The 27673-nt window shown below is 40.4% G+C and overlaps 1 protein-coding gene and 1 pseudogene across 1 annotated transcript in view; both read left to right on the top strand.

The window, feature by feature from the left end:
* M1AP (meiosis 1 associated protein) overlaps positions 1-27673 on the top strand; it is a 99934-nt gene that overhangs the window by 20561 nt on the left and 51700 nt on the right. The window contains exons 3-4 of the mRNA XM_030921722.1: positions 16485-16670; positions 25102-25270. Coding sequence (XP_030777582.1) covers positions 16485-16670; positions 25102-25270 — 355 coding nt within the window. The remainder of the gene's footprint in view (positions 1-16484; positions 16671-25101; positions 25271-27673) is intronic.
* LOC115894288 lies at positions 436-12471 on the top strand (annotated as a pseudogene).

Below are 27673 nucleotides of genomic sequence, written 5' to 3'. Positions count from 1 at the left end.
TAGCCTGGGTGACAGAGCAAGATCCTATCTCAAAAAAAAAAAAAAAAAAAAAAAAAAAAAAAAAAAAAAAACTGAAATATAGCTTAACATATTAAACTATGATAATAGATTACCTATTAGATATAAGGGAATTTATATGGTACCCTAGGGCTAAGGGAGAGATCCTAAGGAAAGTCAAACTTGAAAAGAGGAGTCCCTTCCCGAGGCTGGGGTTCACACCAAATTGCAGAATGTGTATTTGTAACCCACTGGATGGCAGAGAAGTTCACTGGTTTGTCAAGGCTAAAGTTGGTCTACAGTTACTGGGAAAGCAGGAAGCTACTCTCCAGTGATAAGTGAGCTACAGTGATGGCTGGGTGTACAGTCATGCAGAGAGAATGCAGGCAGGATGCCCAGAATGTGTATTCTCCATGTTGGAAGAGCAGTAGCATTGAGATGGCCACAGCAGACAAACTTCTCACGGGGAGGGACAAGTGAGCAAAGGGAATTAGGCATTAGTACAGGCAAGAGGCCTGAATCATATGGTGTCCATGTTGAAAGGGCTGCAGAAAGGTGATTACTAGGCCAGGCAGGGCTATGAAATCACTGAAAGACTATGAATTCTGAATGCATGGATGGGTGACCATTAGATATCCCTACACCCCACAGCTGACCCACAGTGTGCTGCATGTAACAACAGAAGAGCCGCTTCATGTGCCTCCAGTGCCCTTTACTAAGAAAACTTAACATTGTGCTCACTGTAAAACAGAAATGCTTAAAGGAATTTATCACAGAGCATGTATTGAAGGATGAATTTGGAGTTGAGAAGCAGTAAATTAATAATTAATAAACAGACCATGGGGAGAAAATAATATAAGAATAGGAATGAGCCGGGCGCGGTGGCTCAAGCCTGTAATCCCAGCACTTTGGGAGGCCGAAACGGGTGGATCATGAGGTCAGGAGATCGAGACCATCCTGGCTAACATGGTGAAACCCCGTCTCTACTAAAAAATACAAAAAACTAGCCGGGCGAGGTGGCGGACACCTGTAGTCCCAGCGACTCGGGAGGCTGAGGCAGGAGAATGGCGTAAACCTGGGAGGCGGAGCTTGCAGTGAGCTGAGATCCGGCCACCGCACTCCAGCCTGGGCGACAGAGCGAGACTCTGTCTCAAAAAAAAAAGAATAGGAATGGCTTTTCTAAGCATAATATAAAACCAAAAAAATCTAAAAATAAAAGATTAATAATATATAAAAACAGAATGTATGCTTGGCAAAGAATACACATGCAAATTCTAAAGATAAATAACAATATGAGGAAAAATATTTGCTTCTCATATCACATAGGGTTAATTTTCTACATACATAGAAAACTACAACTCAGTAAGAAAAAAACATTCAGTAACTCAATAGAAAATGAGGATGGATGGGCCAGGCACGGTGGCTCACGCCTGTAATCCTAGCACTTTGGGAGGCCAAGGCGGGCAGATCACGAGGTCAGGAGATCGAGACCATCCTGGCTAACAAGGTGAAACCCCATCTCTACTAAAAAAATACAAAAAATTAGCCAGGCGTGGTGGCGGGCGCCTGTAGTCCCAGCTACTCGGGAGGCTGAGGCAGGAGAATGGCATGAACCCAGGAAGTGGAGCTTTCAGTGAGCCGAGATCACACCACTGCACCTCCAACCGGGGCGGCAGAGCGAGACTCCGTCTCAAAAAAAAAAAAAAGAAAAGAAAAAGAAAATGAGGATGGATATACACAGTCAGTTTTCAGAAAAGAAAATGTAAATGACATTGAGACATGAAAATACATCAACCTCATTCATAGTAAGAGGAAATTCAAATATGCAGAGATGTCACTTTTCACCTATATGATTGGCAAAAATTTTCTATGACACATTGTCACGAGAATTTGAAGAAATAAGCATGCTTATATACCATTTGTCAGTGTATAAATTGACATAATTTCTATAGGGGGCAATTTGGTGATAGTATCACAATTTACATATCTTTTAACGTAGCAAATTCACTTCCAGGACCTTATCCTACATATGTATTTGCACATGTGCAAAATAAGTACAAGATTATTTATTTCAGCACTGTTTGCTGTAACAAAAGATTGGAAACAAACTGAATGTCTGTTAATAGGGGATTGGTTACATAAAATCATGGTTCATCCATTAATGGAATACTCTATAATGATGTGAAATGATTGCTCAAATACAATAATCAACAAAAGCAAGATACAGAAAAGTATTGCCGTCAATTCTATTTAGGGAAGAAAAATGATAAAATTACATATCCTTTTGAATTTCAAATCCTACGAATGTATGTATTCAAAATACATAAATAAATATTAATACATTTATGCTGATAAAATGCCAATTTTTATATAAGGAGTCTTTGTAAGATTTTATTTTTTATAAAGGGAATTCTGATTTTCTTTTTAAATATTTTTAATCCCCTCCCTAAACTGCATTCTGGTTTCTTGACCTGACCTCCAATGAAACATCAATCTAAGTTATCCTAACTGCCTAGGGCCATATTATCTATAGGATAACCCAAAAAAGTTCACATATGAAAGCCCAGAAATAGAATTCTTGAAGATTTTGTCAAGCCAAGGCATTTACATGATGTTCAACAAGTATTAGCCATACTCAAGTGCTCTAGGTCAATAATATATGTCTACTGATTCCTGGAGTTTACCCAATATTATCAATTTTTTATCCCTTATTTCTCTAACTTGACTTTCTGATAACCAACTAGAATGTGCCACAGCTTTACAGCCTCTGAAATCCTCTTCACCTTTACTTTAATACTGACTTATGCTGATCTAGCATCAGCCTATGCCTTTGTGACCAATCCCTCCAACAATGATATGAGTGTCAACCTATTTCAAGACAACCCTATAGATAGATGATAGACAGAGAAAAGACTTAAATTTTAAATAAATGAGATAATACTATGCCTGCTGATTCCATTATCTAATTTTTTAAATTATAGGCCAGGTGTGGTGGCTCACGCCTATAATCCCAACACTTCGGGAGGCAAGGTGGGAGGTTCAATTGAGCCCATGAGTTCGAGACCAGCCTAGGCAACATAGCAAGACCTTGTCTCTACTAAAACTTTAAAAATTAGCCAGGTGTGGTGGTTCATGCCTGTAGTCCCAGCTACTCCAGAGGCTGAGAAAGGAGAATTGCTTGAGCCTGGGAGTTTGAGGCTGCAGTGAATCATTGTTCAATTCCCACCTATGAGTGAGAACATGAGGTATTTGGTTTTCTGTTCTTGCGATAGTTTGCTGAGAATGATGGTTTCCAGCTGCATCCATGTCCCTACAAAGGACACGAACTCATCCTTTTTTATGGCTGCATAGTATTCCATGGTGTGTATGTGCCACATTTTCTTAATCCAGTCTGTCACAGATGGACATTTGGGTTGATTCCAAGTCTTTGCTATTGTGAATAGTGCCACAGTAAACATACATGTGCATGTGTCTTTATAGCAACATGACTTATAATCCTTTGGGTATATCCCCAGTAATGGGATGGCTGGATCGAATGGTGTTTCTAGTTCTAGATCCTTGAGGAATCCCCACACTGTTTTCCACGATGGCTGAGCTAGTGTATAGTCCCACTAACAGTGTAAAAGTGTTCCTATTTCTCCACATCCTCTCCAACAACTGTTGTTTCCTGATTTTTTAATGATTGCCATTCTAACTGGTGTGAAATGGTATCTCATTGTGGTTTTGATTTGCATTTCTCTGATGGCGAGTGATGATGAGCATTTTTTCATGTGTCTGTTGGCTGTATGAATGTCTTCTTTTGAGAAGTGTCTGTTCATATCCTTTGCCCACTTTTTGATGGTTTTTTTTTTCTTGTAAATTTGTTTGAGTTATTTATAGGTTCTGGATATTAGCCCTTTGTCAGATGAGTAGATTGCAAAAATTTTCTCCCATTCTGTAGGTTGCCTGTTCACTCTGATGGTAGTTTCTTTTGCTGTGCAGAAACTCTTTAGTTTAATTAGATCCCATTTGTCAATTTTGGCTTTTGTTGCCATTACTTTTGTTGTTTTAGACATGAAGTCGTTGCCCATGCCTATGTCCTGAATGGTATTACCTAGGTTTTCTTCTAGGGTTTTTATGGTTTTAGGTCTAACATTTAAGTCTCTAATCCATCTTGAATTAATTCTCATATAAGGAGTAAGGAAAGGATCCAGTTTCAGCTTTCTACTTATGGCTAGCCAATTTCCCCAGCACCATTTATTAAATAGGGAATCCTTTCCCCATTTCTTGTTTTTGTCAGTTTTGTCAAAGATCAGATGGCTGTAGATGTGTGGTATTATTTCTGAGGGCTCTGTTCTGTTCCATTGGTCTATATCTTTGTTTTGGTACCAGTACCATGCTGTTTTGGTTACTGTAGCCTTGTAGTATAGTTTGAAGTCAGGTAGCGTGATGCCTCCAGCTTTGTTCTTTTGGCTTAGGATTGTCTTGGCAATGAGGGCTCTTTTTTGGTTCCCTATGAACTTTAAAGCAGTTTTTTCCAATTCTGTGATGAAAGTCATTGGCAGCTTAATGGGGATGGCATTGAATCTATAAATTACCTTGGGCAGTATGGCCATTTTCAAGATATTGATTCTTCCTATCCACGAACATGGAATGTTCTTCCATTTGTTTGTGTCCTCTTTTATTTCATTGAGGAGTGGTTTGTAGTTCTCCTTGAAGAGGTCCTTCACATCCCTTGTAAGTTGGATTCCTAGTTATTTTATTCTCTTTGTAGTAATTGTGAATGGGAATTCATTCATGATTTGGCTCTCTGTTTGTCTGTTATTGGTGCATAAGAATGCTTGTGATTTTTGCACACTGATTTTGTATCCTAAGACTTTGCTGAAGTTGCTTATCAGCTTAAGGAGATTTTGGGCTGAGACAGTAGGGTTTTCTAAATATACAATCATGTCCTCTGCAAACAGGGACAATTTGACTTCTTCTTTTCCTAACTGAACCCTTTATTTCTTTCTCTTCCCTGATTGCCCTAGCCAGAACTTCCAACACTATGTTGAATAGGAGTGGTGAGAGAGGGCATCCCTGTCTTGTGCCAGTTTTCAAAGGGAATGCTTCCAGTTTTTGCCCATTCAGTATGATATTGGCTGTGGGTTTGTCATCAATAGCTCTTATTATTTTGAGATATGTTCCATCAATACCAAATTTATTGAGAGTTTTTAGCATGAAGGGCTGTTGAATTTTGTCAAAGGCCTTTTCTGCATCTATTGAGATAATCATGTGGTTTTTGTCTTTGGTTCTGTTTATATGCTGGATTACGTTTATTGATTTGCGTATGTTGAACCAGCCTTGCATCCCAGGGATGAAGCCCACTTGATCCTGGTGGATAAGCTTTTTGATGTGCTGCTGGATTCGGTTTGCCAGTATTTTATTGAGGATTTTTACATCGATGTTCATCAAGGATATTGGTCTAAAATTCTCTTTTTTGTTATATCTCTGTCAGGCTTTGGTATCAGGATGATGTTGGCCTTGTAAAATGAGTTAGGGAGGATTCCCTCTTTTTCTGTTGATTGGAATAGTTTCAGAAGGAATGGTACCAGCTCCTCCTTGTACCTCTGGTAGAATTCAGCTGTGAATTCATCTGGTCCTGGACTTTTTTTGGTTGGTAGGCTATTAATTATTGCCTCAATTTTGGAGCCTGCTATTGGTCTATTCAGGGATTCAACTTCTTTTTGGTTTAGTCTTGGGAGAGTGTAAGTGTCCAGGAAATTATCCATTTCTTCTAGGTTTTCTAGTTTATTTGCATAGGGGTGTTTATAGTATTCTCTGATGGTAGTTTGTATTTCTGTGGGGTCGGTGGTGATATCCCCTTTATCATTTTTTATTGCGCCTATTTGATTCTTCTCTCTTTTCTTCTTTGTCTTGCTATCAGTCTATCAATTTTGTTGATCTTTCCAAAAAACCAGCTCCTGGATTCATTGATTTTTTTGAAGGGTTTTTTTGTGTCTCTATCTCCTTCAGTTCTGCTCTGATCTTAGTTATTTCTTGCCTTCTGCTAGCTTTTGAATGTGTTTACTCTTGCTTCTCTAGTTCTTTTAATTGTGATGTTAGGGTGTCAATTTTAGATCTTTCCTGCTTTCTCTTTTGGCATTTAGTGCTACAAATTTCCCTCTACACACTGCTTTAAATGTGTCCCAGAGATTCTGGTATGTTGTATCTTTGTTCTTATTGGTTTCAAAGAACATCTTTATTTCTGCCTTCATTTCATTATGTACCCAGTAGTCATTCAGGAGCAGGTTGTTCAGTTTCCATGTAGTTGAGTGGTTTTGATTGAGTTTCTTATTCCTGAGTTCTAGTTTGATTGCACTGTGGTCTGAGAGACAGTTTGTTATAATTTCTGTTCTCGTACATTTGCTGAGGAGTGCTTTACTTCCAACTATGTGGTCAATTTTGGAATAAGTGTGATGTGGTGCTGAGAAAAATGTATATTCTGTTGATTTTGGGTGGAGAGTTCTGTAGATGTCTATTAAGTCCGCTTGGTGCAGAGTTGAGTTCAATTCCTGGATATCCTTGTTAACTTTCTGTCGCATTGATGTGTCTAATGTTGACAGTGGGGTGTTAAAGTCTCCCATTATTATTGTATGGGCATCTAAGTCTCTTTGTAAGTCTCTAAGGACTTGCTGTATGAATCTGGGTGCTCCTGTATTGGGTGCATATATATTTAAGATAGTTAGCTCTTCCTGATGAATTGATCCCTTTACCATTATGTAATGGCCTTCTTTGTCTCTTTTGATCTTTGATGGTTTAAAGTCAGTTTTATCAGAGACTAGGATTACAACCCCTGCTTTTTTTTTTGTTTTCCATTTGCTTGGTAGATCTTCCTCCATCCTTTTATTTTGAGCCTATGTGTGTCTCTGCATGTGAGATGGGTCTCCTGAATACAGCAGACTGATGGGTCTTGACTCTTTATCCAGTTTGCCAGTCTGAGTCTTTTAATTGGACCATTTAGTCCATTTACATTTAAAGTTAATATTGTTATGTGTGAACTTGATCCTGTCATTATGGTATTAGCTGGTTATTTTGCTCGCTAGTTGATGCAGTTTCTTCCTAGCATCGATGGACTTTACATTTTGACATGTTTTTGCAATGGCTGGTACCGGTTGTTCCTTTCCATGTTTAGTGCTTCCTTCAGGATCTCTCGTAGGACAGGCCTGGTGGTGACAAAATCTCTAAGCATTTGCTTGTCTGTAAAGGATTTTATTTCTCCTTCACTTGTGAAACTTAGTTTGGCTGGATATGAAGTTCTGGGTTGAAAATTCTTTTCTTTAAAAATGTTGAATATTGGCCCCCACTCTCTTCTGGCTTGGAGAGTTTCTGCTGAGAGATCTGCTGTTAGTCTGATGGGCTTCCCTTTGTGTGTAACCCGACCTTTCTTTCTGGCTGCCCTTAACATTTTTTCCTTCATTTCAACTTTGGTGAATCTGACAATTATGTGTCTTGGAGTTGCTCTTCTCGAGGAGTATCATTGTGGCATTCTCTGTATTTCCTGAATTTGAATGTTGGCCTGCCTTACCAGGTTGGGGAAGTTCTCCTGGATGATATCCTGCAGAGTGTTTTCCAACTTGGTTCCATTTTCCCCATCACTTTCAGGCACACCAATCAGACGTAGATTTGGTCTTTTCGCATAATCCCATACTTCTTGGAGGCTTTGATCATTTCTTTTTACTCTTTTTTCTCCATGCTTCTCTTCTCGCTTCATTTCATTCATTTGATCTTCAATCGCTGATACTCTTTCTTCCAGTTGATCAAGTCGGTTACTGAAGCTTGTGCATTTGTCACGTAGTTCTCGTGTTATGGTTTTCATCTTTATCAGTTCTTTTAAGGTCTTCTCTGCATTGATTATTCTAGTTATCCATTCATCCATTCTTTTTTCAAGGTTTTTAGTTTCTTTGCGCTGGTTACGTAGTTCCTCCTTTAGCTCTAAGAAGTTTGATCCACTGAAGCCTTCTTCTCTCATCTCATCAAAGTCATTCTCTGTCCAGCTTTGTTCCTTTGCTGGTGATGAGCTGCGTTCCTCTGGAGGGGGAGATGCGCTCTGATTTTTTGCATTTCCAGCTTTTCTGCACTGCTTTTTCCCTATCTTTGTGGTTTTATCTGCCTTTGGGCTTTGATGATGGTGATGTACTGATGGGGTTTTGGTGTGGGTGTCCTTTCTGTTTGTTAGTTTTCCTTCTAACAGTCAGGACCCTTAGCTGTAGGTCTGTTGGAGATTGCTTGAGGTCTACTCCAGACCCTGTTTGCCTGGGTATCAGCAGCAGAGGCTGCAGAAGATAGAATATTGCTGAACAGTGAGTGTTGCTGTCTGATTCTTGCTCTGGAAGCTTCATCTCAGGGATGTACCCCGCCATGTGAGGTGTGAGGTGTACGTCTGCACCTAGTGGGGGATGTCTCCCAGTTAGGCTACTCAGGGGTCAGGGACCCACTTGAACAGGCAGTCTGTCCGGTCTCAGATCTCAACCTCCGTGGCAGTCTGCCCATTCTCAGATCTCAACCTCCGTGCTGGGAGATCCACTGCTCTCTTCAAAGCTATCAGACAGGGGCATTTACTTCTGCAGAGGTTTCTGCTGCTTTTTGTTTAGCTATGCCCTGTCCCCAGAGGAGGAGTCTACAGAGGCAGGCAGGCCTTCTTGAGCTGTGGTGGGCTCCACCCAGTTCGAGCTTCCCAGAGGCTTTGTTTACCTACTTAAGCCTCAGCAATGGCGGGCGCCCCTCCCCCAGCCTCGCTGCCGCCTTGCAGTTAGATCTCAGACTGCTGTGCTAGCAATGAGGGAGGCTCTGTGGGCGTGGGACCCTCCAGGCCAGGTGTGGGATATAATCTCCTGGTGTGCCATTTGCTAAGACCCTTGGTAAAGCGCAGTATTAGGGTGGGAGTTACCCAATTTTCCAGGTGTTGTGTGTCTCAGTTTCCCTTGGCAAGGAAAAGGGATTCCCTTCCCCCTTGCGCTTCCCAGGTGAGGCGATGCCTCACCCTGCTTCAACTCTCGCTGGTCGGGCTGCACCAGCTGACCAGCACTGATTGTCTGGCACTCCCCAGTGAGATGAACCCGGTACCTCAGTTGAAAATGCAGAAATCACCCATCTTCTGTGTCACTCACGCTGGGAACTGGAGGCTGAAGCTGTTCCTATTCGGCCATGTTGGGCGTACCCCTAATATTATCTTTTTTAATTATTAGTTTGAGATGGAGTCCCACTCCGTGGCCCAGGCTGGAGTGCAGTGGCATGATCTCAACTCACTGCATTCTCCGCCTCCCAGATCTAAGTGATTCTCATGCCTCAGTCTCCTGAGTACCTGGGATTACAGGTGTGCACAACCACACCTGGCTAATTTTTGTATTTCTTTTTTTTTAGTAGAGGTGGGGTTTCACCATGTTGGCCAGGCTGGTCTCGAACTCCTGACCTCAAATGATCCACCCACCTCTGCCTCCCAAAGTGCCAGGATTACAGGCTTGAGCCACCACCCCCAGCCAATATTATCTCTTTTTTTTTTTTTTGAGACGGAGTCTCGCTCTATCTCCCAGGCTGGAGTGCAGTGGCGTGGTCTCGGCTCACTGCAAGCTCCGCCTCCCAGGTTCAGACCATTCTCCTGCTTCAGCCTCTGGAGTAGCTGGGACTACAGGCGCCTGCCACCATACCTGGCTAATTATTGTTGTTGTTGTTATTTTTAGTAGAGACGGGGTTTCACCATGTTAGCCAGGCTGTGGTCTCGATCTCCCGACCTCATGATCCGCCCGCCTTGGCCTCCCAAAGTGCTGGGATTACAGGCATGAGCCACTGCGCACGGCCAATATTATATTTTTTGCTACTCTTCAAAGCCTTGTATGTATTTTACATGGACAACAAACCTTCGATTGGAGTAGCCACGTCTCAGATAATACCCACAGGTGGCTAGTGGCTGCCATATTGCACAGAGGCTCTGCTGGATCACTTGTTAATCTGTGCCTCTCACTTTGCCAGCTGGGAAAGTGCTGCTTTTCTGGTGCCTTTTTTTTTTTTTTTTTTTTTTTGACGGAGCCTTGCTCTGTCACCCAGACTGGAGGGCAGTGGCGCCATCTCTGCTCACTGCAACCTCCACCTCCCGGGTTCACGCCGTTCTCCTGCCTCAGCCTCTGGAATAGCTGGGACTACAGGCGCCCACCACTACGCCTGGCTAATTTTTTTTTTTTTTTTTTTTTTTGCATTTTTAGTAGAGACGGGTTTTCAGCATGTTAGCCAGGATGGTCTCGATCTGCTGACCTCGTGATCCGCCCACCTCGGCTTCCCAAAGTGCTGGGATTACAGGCGTAAGCCACTGGGCCCGGCCTTTCTTTTGCATTTTTAGGGTGTGTTTCTCTATTCTGGAGCTGGCTTCTAGAACCCTCAAGGCTGACTTTGAAGGAGAAGCTGACTGGACAGCATGTTGCCACGGAAGTGATTCTCAAGGCACTGACTGGCTTCAGAAGCAACAGAAATCCCTAGAAACCACTAGTTCTTTCCTTACATGGCTGAGCTGGTATAAGCAAGAATTTTGTCAGCCAAATTGTGGCTGAACATCTTAACTCAAAAGGCCTGAAGAGTAACTGTCCACCTATTTGTACCAACTCTGTACTTCCCTCATGAGCAAAAGATAAAACTGTACCAGGCAGGAGAACCCAGTATTATCTTGTTCACAGGCCATTTGGACTTGTCTGGGCAAACTGCACTAACTCTGGCCTCTGCTTCTCTTTTCTTTGCATTGCAATAGCCCCAGGCTCCATTGAGTTAAGGCACACTTGAACCCAAATTTCTCAACTCCCAGTTTACATGGTAGTCACATTCTGCAATGAATGAATGCACTCAACATTCCCAGCAGAGCACTTGGTGTTAGGTGGAGCACTCTTCAGCAGGTTGTTTGGGCATGGAGTCATTTAATGCTCTCCACTTATGATGCAGCCTCAGCCTTGCCTCTGCATGTTGCAATGTAGATTAGAGGAATTTTTTTCTCCTAAACTCCTTTTATTCTCTTTGATCCTCTCATCTTTCGAGTCCTTGGCATTGCTTTCTTCAAAGACAACCTCAAAGAACTGAACATTGACACTGTTTCTCCTTTTCAGATATTCTTTACACATTTAATTTATATTACGTTATCTAGGAGGGTTCATTCTCATTCAAATGAATGTCGTCCTTATCAAGGTTAATATTCCCACTATTAGGTGGGGACTGAAATAAGAAACAGAAACTTAACAAAGAAGTAAAAGTGAGTATTTGCCACACAAACTGTAAGATAGAGAAGACTGCCAAAATCAGGAATAATTTTCTTATTTTTCACATTTTTCCATAAATCTCTAGAAATATAGTAAAATAAATAAGGATGTATCTGGGGGAGTTTCCTGATCACCTTTTTACATTATGAGGTTGAGAGCTTGTCGCTTGGGTGTCTTTTTGTTTGTTCCAAGAATGTGTCAGAACAAATGCTTTTCATGAAATGTCACCTAGGTCAACTCCTTCATTCATTCCATCAGTACAAGGCATTGGTCTTGGGCACTGTGCAAGTCTTAATCTAGTTCCTTATTCCTCAGTATGTCTGGTAATATTAACTTGAGATTTCAGTTCACAGTGAGATGAACACTATGGATTAGTTAACAGTGAATGATAAATATTTATGTATCTTGTGTCTCTTATACCTTTAAAAAGTCACATTTAACATGTCATTTGAGTTAGAAAAAAACTTTCTTGCATTTTAGCATCTATCTCTCTGCCAATTTCAACTTTGTATAGATAAAGTTTTGAAAAAAACTGTTACCCACTGAATGGAAGTGAGTGTGCAGTTTCCTAGAGTTCTTCCCCAGGGAGCTCTGATCTTAAGTCTTTTAGAGCATGAAGAGCAGCATAGTGTCTCTGCTCCCTCAGAGCGTCCTTTGAGCCTCCCCATCCTATTTCATCTTTTATGGTTGGTCTAGGACCAATTTCAGAAGTGGATTCATGGTAATATGAGTGCATGTTCCAGCTGTTTTCATATTTGACAAGATGGATAAATTCCACCCCCAGGGTTATCAACACAATCAGTCTGTTTCTAGATCACTACCAAAAGGTTTTTACCAAAAAGCCATCTTCATATTTCCCAGAAACACAGGCAGGGATCTCATAACTGAGAGAGCTCTTGACTTTTGATAGGAAAGAGAGAAGACATTTAGCTGAAGGACCTGGAACCTGTGCTGTCTGATAGTCTTCAATAGCAAGCACAGTGGTCTGTGGTGCAATGGACTGATCAACAGAACCTTAATCAATTACTTTACATTTTTTCTGCCAGTGAAGTACAGACATGTGAAAATATGCATGAAGACAGAGATGAGGACCCGTGGTTCTGCTATAGATGAAGACATTGTCACAAGAGTGGCAGAGGAAATGATGCTTTTCCCCAAAGACAAGAAAATCTACTCAGACAAGAGCTGTAAGACTGAACAATGACAGCTAGATTTCCACTGAGCTCTTAACCAGGGACCTTGTCTTTCAGAAACATTTTGAAGACTTCTTTGGGGTTTGGCACATTTGCATCTGTGAACTTTCAGGATATAGAAGTTTCTAAGAATTGATTTTTGAGGCCGGGCGCGGTGGCTCAAGCCTGTAATACCAGCACTTTGGGAGGCCAAGACGGGTGGATCACGAGGTCAGGAGATTGAGACCATCCTAACTAACACCGTGTAAACCCTGTCTCTACTAAAAAATACAAAAAACTAGCCGGGCGAGGTGGCGGGCGCCTGTAGTCGCAGCTACTCGGGAGGCTGAGGCAGGAGAATGGCGTAAACCCGGGAGGCGGAGCTTGCAGTGAGCTGAGATCCGGCCACTGCACTACAGCCTGGGCGATAGAGCGAGACTCCGTCTCAAAAAAAAAAAAAAAAAAAAAAAAAGAATTGATTTTTGAAAAGACACTAATCTGTCAAGTGCACTTGTCATTTTGCAACATGACAGCAATCCAACTGTTAATTACAGTTAAAGATAAACTATAAAATCCCCTTCACACTTACTGTTGCTGACTTTGACAGAAGTGCCTGGAAACAGGTGTGCAGGGGAGGCCTGAGGATCGAGGATTGTTTCTGACCCACAACACCCACACCTCAGAAGCTACTGTTGTGACTGAAGGTGTTCAAAGGCCCTGCTACAGTCTGAAGAGCATTAGATTTTCACCTGCTAAAAACATTTTTCTGTTCTGTTTCTTTTTCTTCACACAGAGAGGATTCACTGACTTGCATTTTCAGTTTAAATTGGTGGCACTTGACAGGTACAAATAGTGTCTGGTGGGAGAGCATGGCCCTGCAAGCTGAGCACTCTTGGCCTGGAGTTAACTGTCTGCATGTGGGGTGGGAGCTCCATATGAGGCCTCTGCAGAGCGGGGCAGACAGGTCCGTTACTGTGGCTGCTGATTACATCCGTGATCATGGAATTCCTTCACCCATCTCTCACTTGATATCGCTTACCCACTTGCCTTCCGTGTACCACATCTTCTCCTGACCTTCACTTGCTACTAGATTTCCCCCAGCCATATCATCATAGAGGCTAATCAGAATAAGACGGTAGCTTTGAATTTGAGTCCTTGGTTCCTGTGGTTAAATGTTTGCTGTTAGCTTTAAAATATGGGTCAATATCTTGCTTTACTCCAGAGAACCATTTGAAATTCACGGGACCTGCACATTCTCCATGGTTGACATGTGCCCAGACTGAGCAGTCAGTTTGCAGATTCGACATTGCCAAAGAAGTGGGAGTATTAAACACTAGAACTGCTAAGAGTTTTCAAGGATATGTATATTTATTATAATGTTTTTACTTCAGAACCTTAGGTAATAGAAATATAGGACATTGCTTATTTTAAAACATGAGAAGGACATAAAATGGAATAATTGCTTATTTTTCCCCAGCTACTCGTAAAACAAATGGTATGAATTTTTTTAACTTTTATTTTAAGTTCAAGGGTGCATGTGCAGGTACATAGGTTAACTTGTGTCATGGGGGTTTGTTGTACAGATTATTTCATCACCCAGGTATTAAGCCTACTACCCATTAGTTATTTTTTCTGGTCCTCTCCCTCCTCCCACACTCCACCCTCTGACAGGCCCCAGTGTGTGTTGTCCCTTTTTATGTGTCCATGTGTTCTCATCATTTAGCTCCCACTTATAAGTCAGAACATGCAGTATTTGGTTTTCTGTTCCTGCGTTAGTTTGGAATTTTTATTGTTAAATCCATAGTAATATGTCATCACAATTGTAGACACAGACAAGCTCGGTCTGAAGTTGTGGCTGGTTCTAGGTGTCATCTAATAATGACACCCTATATGGCATCACCAGGCTGGACTGCCCTGATCACTGAGAAGTAAGGCTTAGATTCCAGCCATTGTGAATCATTCTGTGACTGTCCTATAGTTGCAGTACAACTGCAGACACATAATTAGAACAATGTGCAGCATTTTTATATATAAGATGTAATAGAATGAATTTATGACATGGAAATGCCGTATAGGGTATCACATTTAGTCTTTTAAAAATACCAAGGTGAGGCTTAAAATTTTTAGTACATATTCTCAAATTGGAGTTAAGTTACATTTCTTTTATAGCCTTTTGGGTATCTGGTCAAGAGAAAACAAGATTTTTCTCTGTTTACAGTGATGCAATAAGCTCAACACATTTTGGCCACCAAATAAATAAAATAGGAATAAAAATTGATACTGAATGTTGTATCATTTGAGCAGTAATTATTTTATTTATTCACATAAACCTGAGCTAATTGAAAGAAGATCCCAGCCTGTCTATGCCATTAAGAGGAACATTTCCAATTATCAAGAGGAACATTTCCAATTAAAGCTATGTTTAATGCCAATAATTATTTCTTGAAATTGGTATATACATGTTGTTTTAATAAACTGTATATGAATGATAATTCTAATAATAACTTAATCTAGAGTGCCCCTTAGAGCTTATGCTCATAGGAAATTTAGAATTCTTGCAAAATATAGCTATTTTTGATGCAGAGAAGTATGATGGGATAATCAATAAAAGGTTGCCAAGCATAAAATTTCTTTTACATTATGATAAAACTCTCAGGGAAAGTGAAATGGAAATATGGGTTCAAGGAGAAAAAGGAACAATCTAAATTTCTATCTCTTGGGGGAAAAAAGAGCTTGTTCATGTACTTTTAACATTGAATAATGGTAAGTATCAAATCACCATGGCATTTAGATTCAATTGGACTGTTTTGAAGAGTTATATTATATTTTTATTTTTAAATGTTGATATTTAAAATATGCTGGAAGTTACATCCTTAGCAACCACTTATAAAGTTGGAATTTTAAAATATAGATGTTCACTTAAAAATGTATAAGGGGGTACATTGTTTTTCAGATTCTTTTATGGGGTACATGAGAAGAAGTGCTTAAAGCCTACTAGGCTACACCTGTGGTGTGATTTCTTCTCATTTCTTTCTCAGTTTTCTTATTTTCCTATCTACATTACAAGTTTTCTTTGTGCAAGAATTATATCCAATTTCTTGTGTTTTCACCCCAAAGACTTGGGGAGAGAAGAATGTAAGCAACTGTGGAGCTAAGCCCAGGAAGGGGGTGACTTAAGCCATCTTTGTATTCTGGCAGGTTTACAGCTCATGTTCATGGATTTTATGTGCATTGCAGATATCACTCAGTTCTGCTCTTTGGTCAGGAAGCTGTCCGTGTCCCAAAATGTAATTCTTCCTCACCCTCCACCTACTATTGATGCATGGAATCCCTTCAAATGATGTCACAAATCTTCAGTCCACATTTATCAAAATGCATATATCCTTAGGAGAAGTAACATTGATCTAGTATCAGATTAAATTAGTTGACTCGTAAGAGCAAGTTCTTATAAAGGTAGATGAGGAGAACCAAAAGGTTGCTTGTCTAGGTTAACATGTTGGCCCCTTAAGCTGACTGCAGACTAACCCAAGTATCTCTTCTTTACTGAAGTTATCCTAAAGAGTGTATCAGATAGGACGTATGAATTCTGAAGTGATCAACCACATCAAAATTCTCACTTCTGGGAAAACATCATTTTTAAATAGAGAAGCTTTTGGTGCCTAGACTGACTAAGAAATGAAGATAAAGTCTATGGTAAACACTGTCTGGCCTGCAGTTTGCAGGTCACCCCAAAGTAAAACTAAGCATTCACACAACTGGATTTCCCTTTGTGTGAGTGAATGAGTTAAAACACTTCCTTTCATGTTTCTGGTAACTCTACATAATCAAAACCTTTATGGCTGCAAATTTTCCTTCCTCTGGTGTAGGGAAGATTTTGGTGCAGTGCCTAGAACACAGTAGGCATTCAGTAGATGTTGGTCAAATAAACAAATTTTCAGGAAGGGAAGGAACTGCTGAGGAATTATTTATAATAAATTTAGTTATTTATAATAAATTTAGACTGCCAATTAATCTGAAACCTGGTCCCTAAAGACTTGTGTCTTTGATTCATTTTTCTCTGCAGCAAGTGAAAGGGAACTTTCCTAGGTTGCAGACCTGCATTTCAGAGCTCCGCATGTTACAGAGAGAAGGCTGTTTCAGATCACAAGGCGCTTCTCTGCGGCTGGCAGTAGAAGATGGGCTCCAGCAATTCAAACAATACAGCACACATGTGACCACAAGGGCAGCTCTGACCTATACCTCCCTGGAGGTAAGTGATGCTGGCCTTTAGGACTGACTCCAAGCTGTGTTCTGATTTCAGTCCATATAGGTCATTGTTTATCATCCTTACGTTGTTCTCTCTTTGATTCACTCTGGATGTAATATTCAAAGCTAGATTTTCAGCTCACTACAGGCAGAGGACATGTTTCTCTTCTTCCTATAACCTGTACAGTTCTTAATGTAGAGATAGTTATAGAGAAGAGCTCTAAAAACATAGACTGAAGTGAATTATAAGGAAAAACTGAAATCAAAATAAAATCTGAATATGCCATCTGCCTCTGGGTTTTCGGAAATTGTAAAGCAAATGTTAAACTGCCTACATTGGTAGCTGTATTTATGTTTACCTTGGTGCTCTTAGGAATTTACAGTTGTTTTTAATCAAATCTTGGCATCAAATTGAGTAAATTTTCTTGGGATTAGCAAGTGTGCAAATGCAAGAGTGCCAGACTGAGCCAATCTTAAAAATATAAATAAGGGCGTGGCTGGATACTCCATTGGGCACATGAGCAAGTGCGAGTTAAGACAGTTTTGATCTCTTGTAACCTCAGGGATCAAACAGACAGGACAAAAAATAATCGTGTGGGATTGCTGGTTTCCATTTCTTCATGTAAGGAGCTTGGAAGTTGCCACTCCATTCTAACAACTAGTAAAAAGCTTAACAAACTAAAAAATCCACAATATTTTTTTAGATCCCTGAGAAGTGAGGTCACAGGGCAAACTGTTGCCTCCAAAATGGGAGAGACAACCAGACAAATATAGAGAATCACAACATACTGGAATAGAAACCTCCACAGGAGCCAGCGCTAGAATAGGAAACTGTCATTGACATTGCTACAGGCTAGGTGTGGACAAGTCTTAAATTCTAGGAGAGGATGAGCATTGTGGCTCACACCTGTAATCCCAGCACTTTGAGAGGCCAAGGCAGGAAGATCACCTTGAGGCCAGAAGTTCAAGAGCAGCCTGGACAACTTAGCAAGACTCCATCTCCACAAGAAATAAAGATTAGCCAGACTTGGTGGTGTGCACCTATAGTCCTAGCTACTTGAGAGGCTGGAGCAGGAAGATGGCTTGAGCCCAGGAGTTCAAAGTTGCACTGAACTATGATCCTACCACTCCACGCTTTTGTGAGTTTTACCTCCAGGAGCTCAACCAAGTTGTCATAGTGAACATGAGGGGAAAATTCCCTCATGCCTCTGACAGGGAGAGGGAAAAATGAACCATTTTGAAATATACCAGAGCACTCTGTTCTTAACAGGTATAAAGAAACTACCCTAACAGGTAGTTACTCAGGAGAAACTAGTTAAACAGAACCTAACCCCTAACCTCCTGGGATTTTATCAGAGTCTAAATGACCTGGAAGAAGGGAAATACCAAACTACACCCAGCTGTGTCCTTCAATGTAGCAGAAAGGAAATACTCACCTTCAGCCCACTCTACCCATCCTGTCCCACCTAAGTAGGGAGAGAAAAAAACTGAGGGACACTTGTAAAGTTCACAGTCCAGAGGCATAGGTTCACTAAAAGACTGAGACCTAATCATACTTCCCCTCCCTCTATCCCTTACCACACATTACTAAAGGCCTGCTTATAGCAGCTCCTTTAGACTGGAACATCATGTACAACTATAAAAAGCATACTAAAAGACAAAAAACACAGTTTGAAGAGGCAGAGCAAGCATCAGAACTAGACATGGCAGAGACACTGGAATTCTCAGACCGCAGAATTTAAAGCAACTATGATTAATATGCTAAGGCTCTAATGGATAAAGTAGACAGAATGAAAGAACATATGGGCAATGTAAACAGAAAGATGGAAATCCTAAGAAAGAATCAAAAAAGGTGCTAGAGATCAAAAACACTGTAATAGATGTGAAGAATGTCTTTGATGAACTTATTCGTAGACTTATGGCTGAAGAAAGAATCTTTGAGCTTGAGGATGTATCAATAGAAACTTTCAAATCTGAAAAAGCAAAGAGAAAAAAGACTGGAAAAAAAAAACAGAATAGAATATTCAGGAACTGTGGGGCAACTACAAAAGGTATGACTTACATGTAACAGGAATACCAGAAGGAAAACAAAGAAAGAAACAGAAGAAACATTTGAACAATAATGACTGAGAATTTCTTAAAGTCAGATACCAAACCACAGATCCAGGAAGCTCAGAGAACACCATTAAACCACATGCTCCTGAACAACCAATGGGTCAATGGAGAAATTAAAAATGAAGTTTAAAATCTTCTTGAGTCAAATGAAAATGAATACGCAATATGCCAAAACCTATGAGATACAGCAAAAGAGGGAAGTTTATAGCAATAAATGCCTACATCAAAAAAGAAGAAAGATCTCAAATAAACAACCTAACATTGCACCTCAAGGAACTAGAAGAGCAAGAATAAACTAAACCCAAAATTAATAGAAGGAAAAAATAGTAATGATCAGAATAAAAATAAAAGAAATAGAGGCTAAAAAAAATAGTACAACGCTTTGGGAGGCTAAGGCAGGAGGATCGCTTGAGGCCAGGCGTTGGAGACAGGCCTGGGCAACATAGTGAGATCCCATCTCTACAAAAAAAACTTTTAAATTACCCAGGTATGGTGCACACACCTACACCTGTAGTACTAGCTACTTGGGAGGCTGAGGTGGGAAGATTACTTGAGCCCAGGAGTTTGAGGCTGCAGTGAGCTATGATTATACCACTGGGGTGACAGAGCAAGACCTTGTCTCTTTAAAAAACAAAAACAAAAACAAACACACACACACACACACATATAAAAGTTCAATTAAAAAAGAACTAGTTTTTTGTCTGTTTTTTGTTTGTTTTGTTTGTTTGTTTTGAGATGAAGTTTCACTCTTGTTGCCCAGGCTAGAGTGCAATGGCGCCATCTCGGCTCACTGCACCCTTCACCTCCCGGGTTCAAGCAATTCTCCTGCCTCAGCCTCCCTAATAGCTGGGATTATAGGCATGTGCCACCACATCTGGCTAATTTTGTATTTTTAGTAGAGATGGGGTTTCTCCATGTTGGTCAGGCTGGTCTTGAACTAAAAAGAACTGTTTTTTTGAAAGGATAAACAAAATCACAAAGTTTTAGCTAGACTAAGAAAACAAGAGTGATGATTCAAATAAATCAGAGATTAAAAAGGAGACATTACAACTGATACCACAAAATACAAAGGATTATTATAAACTATTATGAAGAACTATATGCCAACAAATTGGAAAACTTAAAAGAAATGGATAAATTCCTGTATATATACAATCTGCTAAGACTGAATCATGAAAAAATAGAAAGCCTAAACAGACCAACAGCGAGTAATGAGATTGAATCAGTAATAAAAGTTTTCCATTGAAGAAAAGCCCCAGACCTCATAGATTCACTGCTGAATTCTACCAAACATTTAAAGAAGAACTAATACCAATTTTTCTCAACTACTCTACAAACTTGAAGTGGAGAGAACTCTTCCAGACTCATTCTACAAGGCCTGCATTACCCTGATACCAAAACCAGACAAGGGCACAATAAAAAAGAAAACTATAGGCCGGCCAGGCGCGGTGGCTCAAGCCTGTAATCCCAGCACTTTGGGAGGCCGAGACGGGCGGATCACAAGGTCAGGAGATCGAGACCATCCTGGCTAACACGGTGAAACCCCATCTCTACTAAAAAAAAAAATACAAAAACTAGCCAGGTGAGGTGGCGGGTGCCTGTAGTCCCAGCTACTCGGGAGGCTGAGGCAGGAGAATGGCATAAACCCGGGAGGTGGAGCTTGCGGTGAGCTGAGATCCGGCCACTGCACTCCAGCCTGGGCGACAGAGCGAGACTCCGTCTCACAAAAAAAAAAAAAAAAAGAATAGGCCAATATCTCTGATGAACATAGATGCAAAAACCCTTAAAATATTTGCAAACCAAATCCAATAGCACATCAAAAAGATCATTTAGCATAATCAAGAGGGATTTGTCCCAGGGATGCAAGGATGGTTCACCATATGCAAATCGATAAACATGACACATCACATTAACAGAATGAAAGACATAAACCATATGATCATCTTCATGGATGCAGAAAAAGCATTCAATAAAATTCAACATCACTTCATGATAAAAACTCTCAACAAAATAGGTACAGAAAGAGTGTATCTCAACACAATGAAGACCATATATGACAAACCCACAGCTAACTCATACTGAATGAGGAAAAGGTGAAAGCTTTTCCTCTAAAATCTGGAACAAGTACCAGGTGCAGTAGATCATGCCTGTAATCCCAAGACTTTGGGAGCTGAAATAAGAGGATCACTTGAGGTCAGGCGTTCAAGACTAGCCTGGACAACATAGTGAGACCCTGCCACTACAAAAAAAAAACTTTTTGGAAAAACTAGCTTAGAGTGGTGGTGTATGCCTGTAGTTCCAACTACCCAGGAGGCTAAGGCAAGAGGATCCCTTGAGCCCAGGAGTTCAAGATTACAGAGAGCTATGATCATACCACTGCATTCCAGCCTGGGCAACAGAGCAAGACCCTGACTTAAAATAAGGGAAACAATTCATGACATTGGTCTGGGCAAGTTTTTTGTTTTTTTTTTTTTTTTTTTTTTTTTTTTTTTGAGACGGAGTCTTGCTCTGTCACCCAGGCTGGAGTGCTGTGGCTGGATCTCAGCTCACTGCAAGCTCCGCCTCCCGGGTTCAGGCCATTCTCCTGTCTCAGCCTCCCGGGTAGCTGGGACTACAGGCGCCGCCACGTCGCCCGGCTAGTTTTTTTTTTTTTGTAGTTTTTAGTAGAGACGGGGTTTCACCGTGTTAGCCAGGATGGTCTCGATCTCCTGACCTCGTGATCCGCCCGTCTCGGCCTCCCAAAGTGCTGGGATTACAGGCTTGAGCCACCGCGCCCGGCCAAGTTTTTTTTTTTTTAATAAGACCTCAAAAGCACAGGCAACAAAAGCAAAAATAGACAAATGGAATTTAATCAAACCAAAAAGCTTTTGCACACCAAAGGAAACAATCAAAAAAATGAAGTGGGCCAGGTGCAGTGGCTCACACCTGTAATTCCAGCACTTTGAAAGGTCAAGGCAGCAGGATCACTTGAGTCTAGGTGTTCCAGACCAGCCTGGTCAACATGGTGAGACCCCCATCTCTACAAAAAAAAAATACAAAAATTAGCCAGGCATGGTGGCATGCATCTGTGGTCTCAGCTACATGGGAAGCTGAGGCAGGAGGATCAATTGAGCCTAGGAGGTCAAGGCTGCAGTGAGCCATGATCGCACCACTGCACTCCAACCTGGGCAACAGAGTGAGACCCTGTCTCAAAAAAAAAAAAAAAAAAAAATAGAGTGAAGTGAGAGCCTACAGAATGGAAGAAAATATTTGTAAACTATGCATCTGACAAGGGATTCATATCCAGAATATATAAGGAACTCAAACAACTCAATAGGGAAAAAATGAATAATTTGAAAGAGCTGAATAAACACTTCTCAAAAGAAGACATACAAATGGCCACAGGTAGGTGAAAAAATGCTCAACATCACTAATCAGAGAAATGCAAATCAAACCCACAATAAAATATTACTTCACCCCAGTTATAATGGCTACTATAAAAAAGATTTTAAAAATAACAAATATTGGTGAGGAGGTGGAGAAGGGGGACCCTCCTTACATTGTTGGTAAGAATGCAAATTAGTACAGCCACTATGGAGAACAATATGAAGGTTCCTCAAAAAATTAAAAACAGAACTACCATATAATCCAACAATCCTACTACTGGGTATATATCCAAAGGAAATGAAATCAGTGTGTTGGAGAGATATCTTCACTCCTAGGTTTATTGCAGCACTGTGCACAATAGCCAAGATATGGAATCAACCTGAGTGTCTGTCAATAGATAAATGGATTTTTAAAATGTAGTATTTCTACACAGTGGAATACCATTCCTTCATAAAAAAGAATAAAAGCCTGTTGTTTGTGACAACATGGATGAGTCTAGAGAACATTATATTAAGTCAAATAAGCCAGGCACAGAAGGACAAGTACTGCATAATCTCACTCATTTGTGGAATCTAAAAACATTGATCTCATAGAAGTAGAGAGTTGAATAGCGGTTATCAGAGGCTGAGGAGAGTAGGGAGAAAGGGTGGAAAGGGTGGATGAGGAGAGGTTGGCCAATGGTGCAAAGTTACAATTAGATAGGAGGAATAAGTTCTGGTGTTCTGTTGCACAATAGCATGACTATAGTTAACAATAATGTGTATTTCAAAATAGTTAGCAGAGAGGATTTTGAATGTTCTCATCACAAATGAATGAGAAGTGTTTGAAGTGATAGATATGCTAATTATCCTGATTTGATCATTATACAATGTATACATGTGTCAAAACATCACACTGTACCCGTAAATGTATACAATTATTATGTGTCAATTAAAAACAAAATAAAATTTTTAAAAATGGACCAAAGACCTTATCAGACACCTCACCAAAGAAAGTACACAAATGGTAAACAAACATGAAAAGATGCTCCACATCATGTGTCATCAGGGAAATGCAAATTAAAACAACAATGAAATACCACCACATACCTATTAAAATGGCTAAATTCCAGAACACTGACAACACCAAATGCTGGTGAGGATGTGGAGCAACAGGAACTCTCATTCATTGCTGATGGGAATGTAGAATGGCACAGCCACTTTGAAAGACAGTTTGATGGTTTCTTACAAAACTAAACATATATTTACCATATAATCCAGAAATCATGCTTCTTGGCATTTACCCAAAGGAGTTGAAAACCTGTCCACACAAAAACCTGCATATGGGTATTTATGGCAGCTTTATGCGTAATTGCCAAAACTTGGAAGCAACCAAGATATCCTTCAGTAGATGAATGGATAAATAAACTATGATTCATCCAGACAATGGAATATTATTCAGCACTAAAAATAAATGAGCTATCAAGCCACAAAAAGATATGAAGGGACCTTAAATGCATATTACTAAGTGAAAGAAGCCAGTCTGAAAAGGCTGCATATATATCCCCAACTATATGACATTCTGGAAAAGGCAAAACTATGGCAATAGTAAAAAGATCAATGTTGCCAGGGGTTGAGGAGAAGAAGGGATGAATAGACAGAGCAGAGAGGATTCTTAGGGTGGTGAAAAGGCTCAATATGATATTTATTATACTGATGGGTACATGTCATTATGCATTTGTCTAGACTCATAGAATGTACTACACCAAGAGTCAACCCTAATGTAATCTGTGGACTTTGGGTAATTACGATGTGTCAGTATAGGTTCAGCAATTGCAACGACTTTGGTGGAAGATACTGATAATGAGGGAAGCCATGTATATGTGGGACAAGGGGTATATGGGCTATCTCTGTACCTTCCTTTCAGTTTTGCTGTGTACCTAAAACTTCTCAAAAAAATAAAGTCTTTTAAAATAATAGTAATAGTGCTTTAATCTACATCCCTCTTCATGGATCAAAAACGTCTAACTACAAATGAGAATTGCATACGTTTAATGATTACCTTCCAGAGTTTAAAAGTTCAAGAGGAAACTGCTAATAATAATATAGAGGGGCCAGTCATGGTGGCTCACGCCTGTAATCCCAGTACTTTGGGAGGCCAAGGCGGGCGGATCACGAGGTCAGGAGTTTGAGACCAGCCTGACCAACATGGTGAAACCCTGTCTCTACTAAAAATAAATAAAAAATTACCCGGGTGTGGTGGCACGTGCCTGTAATCTCAGCTACCCTGGAGGCTGAGGCAGGAGAATCACTTGACCCTGGAAGGCGGAGGTTGCAGTGAGCCAAGATTGCGCCATTGCACTCCAACCTGGGAAACAGAGTGGGACTGTATATATATACTGTGTTCATTCAGATAGAATAAAACATTCAAATTGTATACAGACACCTGAATATTCCTTCAAGTGAGATATATTGGTCAAGGATAAGTACATTTTAGAGTCAAAAGAGCAAAAGAAATAGCTCGAGTGGATCCAGCAAGGAGATAAATCAGTCTGAGAATGTGAGATGGAGGCATCACTAAGAGAAAGGAGCATATAGGCTCTCTAATATTTGGTATACATTTAGTGTGTAAAATTTAAGAATCTTATTTCATCACCTTGTAAAATCTAAGTGTTTTGAGCCATGAGAGGCTCCTAGTGGCTCAAGCAGTCTTAAAAGACTAAAACACAAATATGGTTTCACCAGTCACTTTCTGGGGTCAGCTCAGCCTGATTGGAAAGGTCTTGTGATAACCTGTCCCACAAGAATCTGTCAGATAAAATTTGATTTTAAGTTACAACCAAATCCTTTTTGCATTAAACACAATAGCCACCACCACAGACTTATGCTGTATTTATCCTCCAGGTAGGAACTGTTATGTTCCTCACTCAGTACATCAGGGAGAATAGACACATTGATTCTTGGATTTATTTTCAGATTACTATTCTGACTTCTCAGCCTGGAAAAGAGGTGGTCAAACAATTGGAGGAAGGGTTGAAAGATACAGACCTAGCCAGAGTCAGGAGGCTTCAGGTCGTTGAGGTCACAAAGGGAATCCTAGAGCATGTGGACTCAGTGTCTCCTGTTGAGGATCCCAGCAATGATGGTAAGAATTTTTTTAACAAAGTAAAAAGAATGGTAAGAATTTTAATGAGCAGTCTTTTACAAGTCAGAAAGATTATTTTCCATGGTCTTTTTGTGTTGTTAAATGGTAAATGAAGCCAGTAGATTTCATTGAGGTTCAGACAGATGTTTCTAGATGTTGGAGTTGAATTTTTTAATAATCATTTTATTTCAGAAACAATATATCCTAATAATGAAAACTAAAATTTTATGGGTATAAAAAGTAAAAATTCCTTTCTCCCCTAATCACTTTGAGGGGATTGGGCTAGCCCTTCTAACATTTTTATATCTATATATATATATATATACACACACACACACAATATTTTAATTAACAACCTTAATATTTTATAGATACATACATGCACATACACAATTAATTTACTGAAACCTTCTTTGTTCATGTGTGTTGGACAGCTGTGTCAGTGTTTATAGATCAGACTCATTTTTTTAATGGCTACCTGGTTTTTTATTGTGTCATTTTACCATAATTTATTTGTTTAATCACTAATGTAAACAATTGGTTTATTATATTTTGCTATTATAAATAGTGCTGTATGAACAGACTCATATGCAGGGCTGGCTTCATGGGCTAATGACCAGGGGAGTCACATAGGCTCCTAAGTACAGAAAGACCCCCATGCTTGAGATTTGATGTCCTGTAGCTTCTGTCTTAAAATTCTTAATAATTTTATCTTTGAATTTGTGCAGTTTGATGGAACAATGGAGCATACACCAGGAGCTTTGAGCCTTGGCTCACACATGCCCTGCCTCCTGCTTCCTTCCCACCACTCCATAGTGGACACCTCACTCATTTGCCAACTTACCAGCCATCCAGTGACCACTGCTGGCCTCTGTTCCCCCTGCTGGGCAGAGGCCTGGACACCTGGGTCAAGGTCCAGCACACTTTCCTTTTGTGTTGAGTTGCCCAGACACTTGTGAGGGTCTGCACTTGCTTGGAAAGTATCTGGTGCCAGCTGAGGAAGTGTGATATTAATAGCAAACTTGTTTTTTTTTTTTTTTTAAATGGAGTCTCACTCTGTCACCCAGGCTGGAGTGCAGTGGCATTATCTCGGCTCACTGCAAGCTCTGCCTCCTGAGTTTACACCATTCTCTTGCCTCAGCCTCCCTAGTAGCTGGAATTACAGGCGCCTGCCATCAGGCCTGGCTAATTTTTTGTGTGTTTTTAGTAAGGTTTCACTGTGTTAGGCAGGATGGTCTCGATCTCCTGACCTCATGATCCGCCCGCCTCGGCCTCCCAAAGTGCTGGGATTGCAGGCGTGAGCCACCATACCCGGCAGCAAACTTTTAAAAACCATGTCATGATGAAAAGGATGAATAAGTTCTAGATATCTGCTATACAACATTATACCTAGAATTAACAATACTGTACTACCGTACATGTAAAAATGTGTTAAAAGGGTAGATTTCATGCATGGTGTTCTTACCACAATTAAAAAACAACACGCACACACACATACACACACACCATGATGTCTTAAGAAAGAGATCATCGGAAAAAGGAAAAGGAAAAAGTTTTATATTTTAGTATTGTCGATGGCACTTTTTTCCTGCTTTTTGAACAAAGGGCTCTGCATTTTCATTTTGCTCTGAGCCCACAAATTATGTAGCCTTTCCTGTTTATGTGTATAACTGTGCATTTGTGAGGATGTTTTCTGTGGAATGAATTTCTAGAAATAAAGTTACTAGGAGGTAAAACAATATATGCATTTTTGACAGTTATTGCCAAAAAAAACTCTCCAAAAAGATCATACCAATTCACACTTCCACCAATAGTAAATAAGACTTTCCTACTAGGAATTATCCTTGTTTGTTTTTGTTATCTTTGCTAACCCCATGGGGGAAAAAAAAAGTCTCCTAGTTTTGACTTTCTTTCACCATGTTGGCCAGGCTGGTCTCGAACTGACCTCAGGTGATCCACCCGCCTTGGCCTCCCAAAGGGCTGGGATTACAGGCGTGAGCCACCACACCTGGCCAGACTTTTATTTTTGAATTACCTCCTAGGATTTCTTTGGAGAAAAAGTGTGGAGTGGTCCTACATAGTGGTCTTTCCCCTTGTTCCAGTCACTCTGTTTACCTTAATGACATTTTCCTTGATATTTACGTACTAAAAAATATTCATGTTTATTACAAATTAAAACTGCAAATAAGCACAAATAAGTAAATCTAAGTTACCCACAATCCTACACTTCCTAGAAGAAGAAATATTCAAACTGTGTCTTAGAGCAGGGGTCTCCAACACCCAGGCCATGAACTGGTACCATCTGTGGCCCGTTAGGAACCGGGTCACACAGCAGGAGGGGAGGGAAGGGTGGTGGCAAGTGAGCATTACTGCCTGAGCTCCACCTCCTGTCAGATCAGCTGT

The sequence above is a fragment of the Rhinopithecus roxellana genome, chromosome 17 (assembly GCF_007565055.1).
Source record: "Rhinopithecus roxellana isolate Shanxi Qingling chromosome 17, ASM756505v1, whole genome shotgun sequence".
In the NCBI taxonomy this organism is placed as follows: Eukaryota; Metazoa; Chordata; class Mammalia; order Primates; family Cercopithecidae; genus Rhinopithecus; species Rhinopithecus roxellana.
This window is presented reverse-complemented; position numbering and strand designations above follow the sequence as displayed.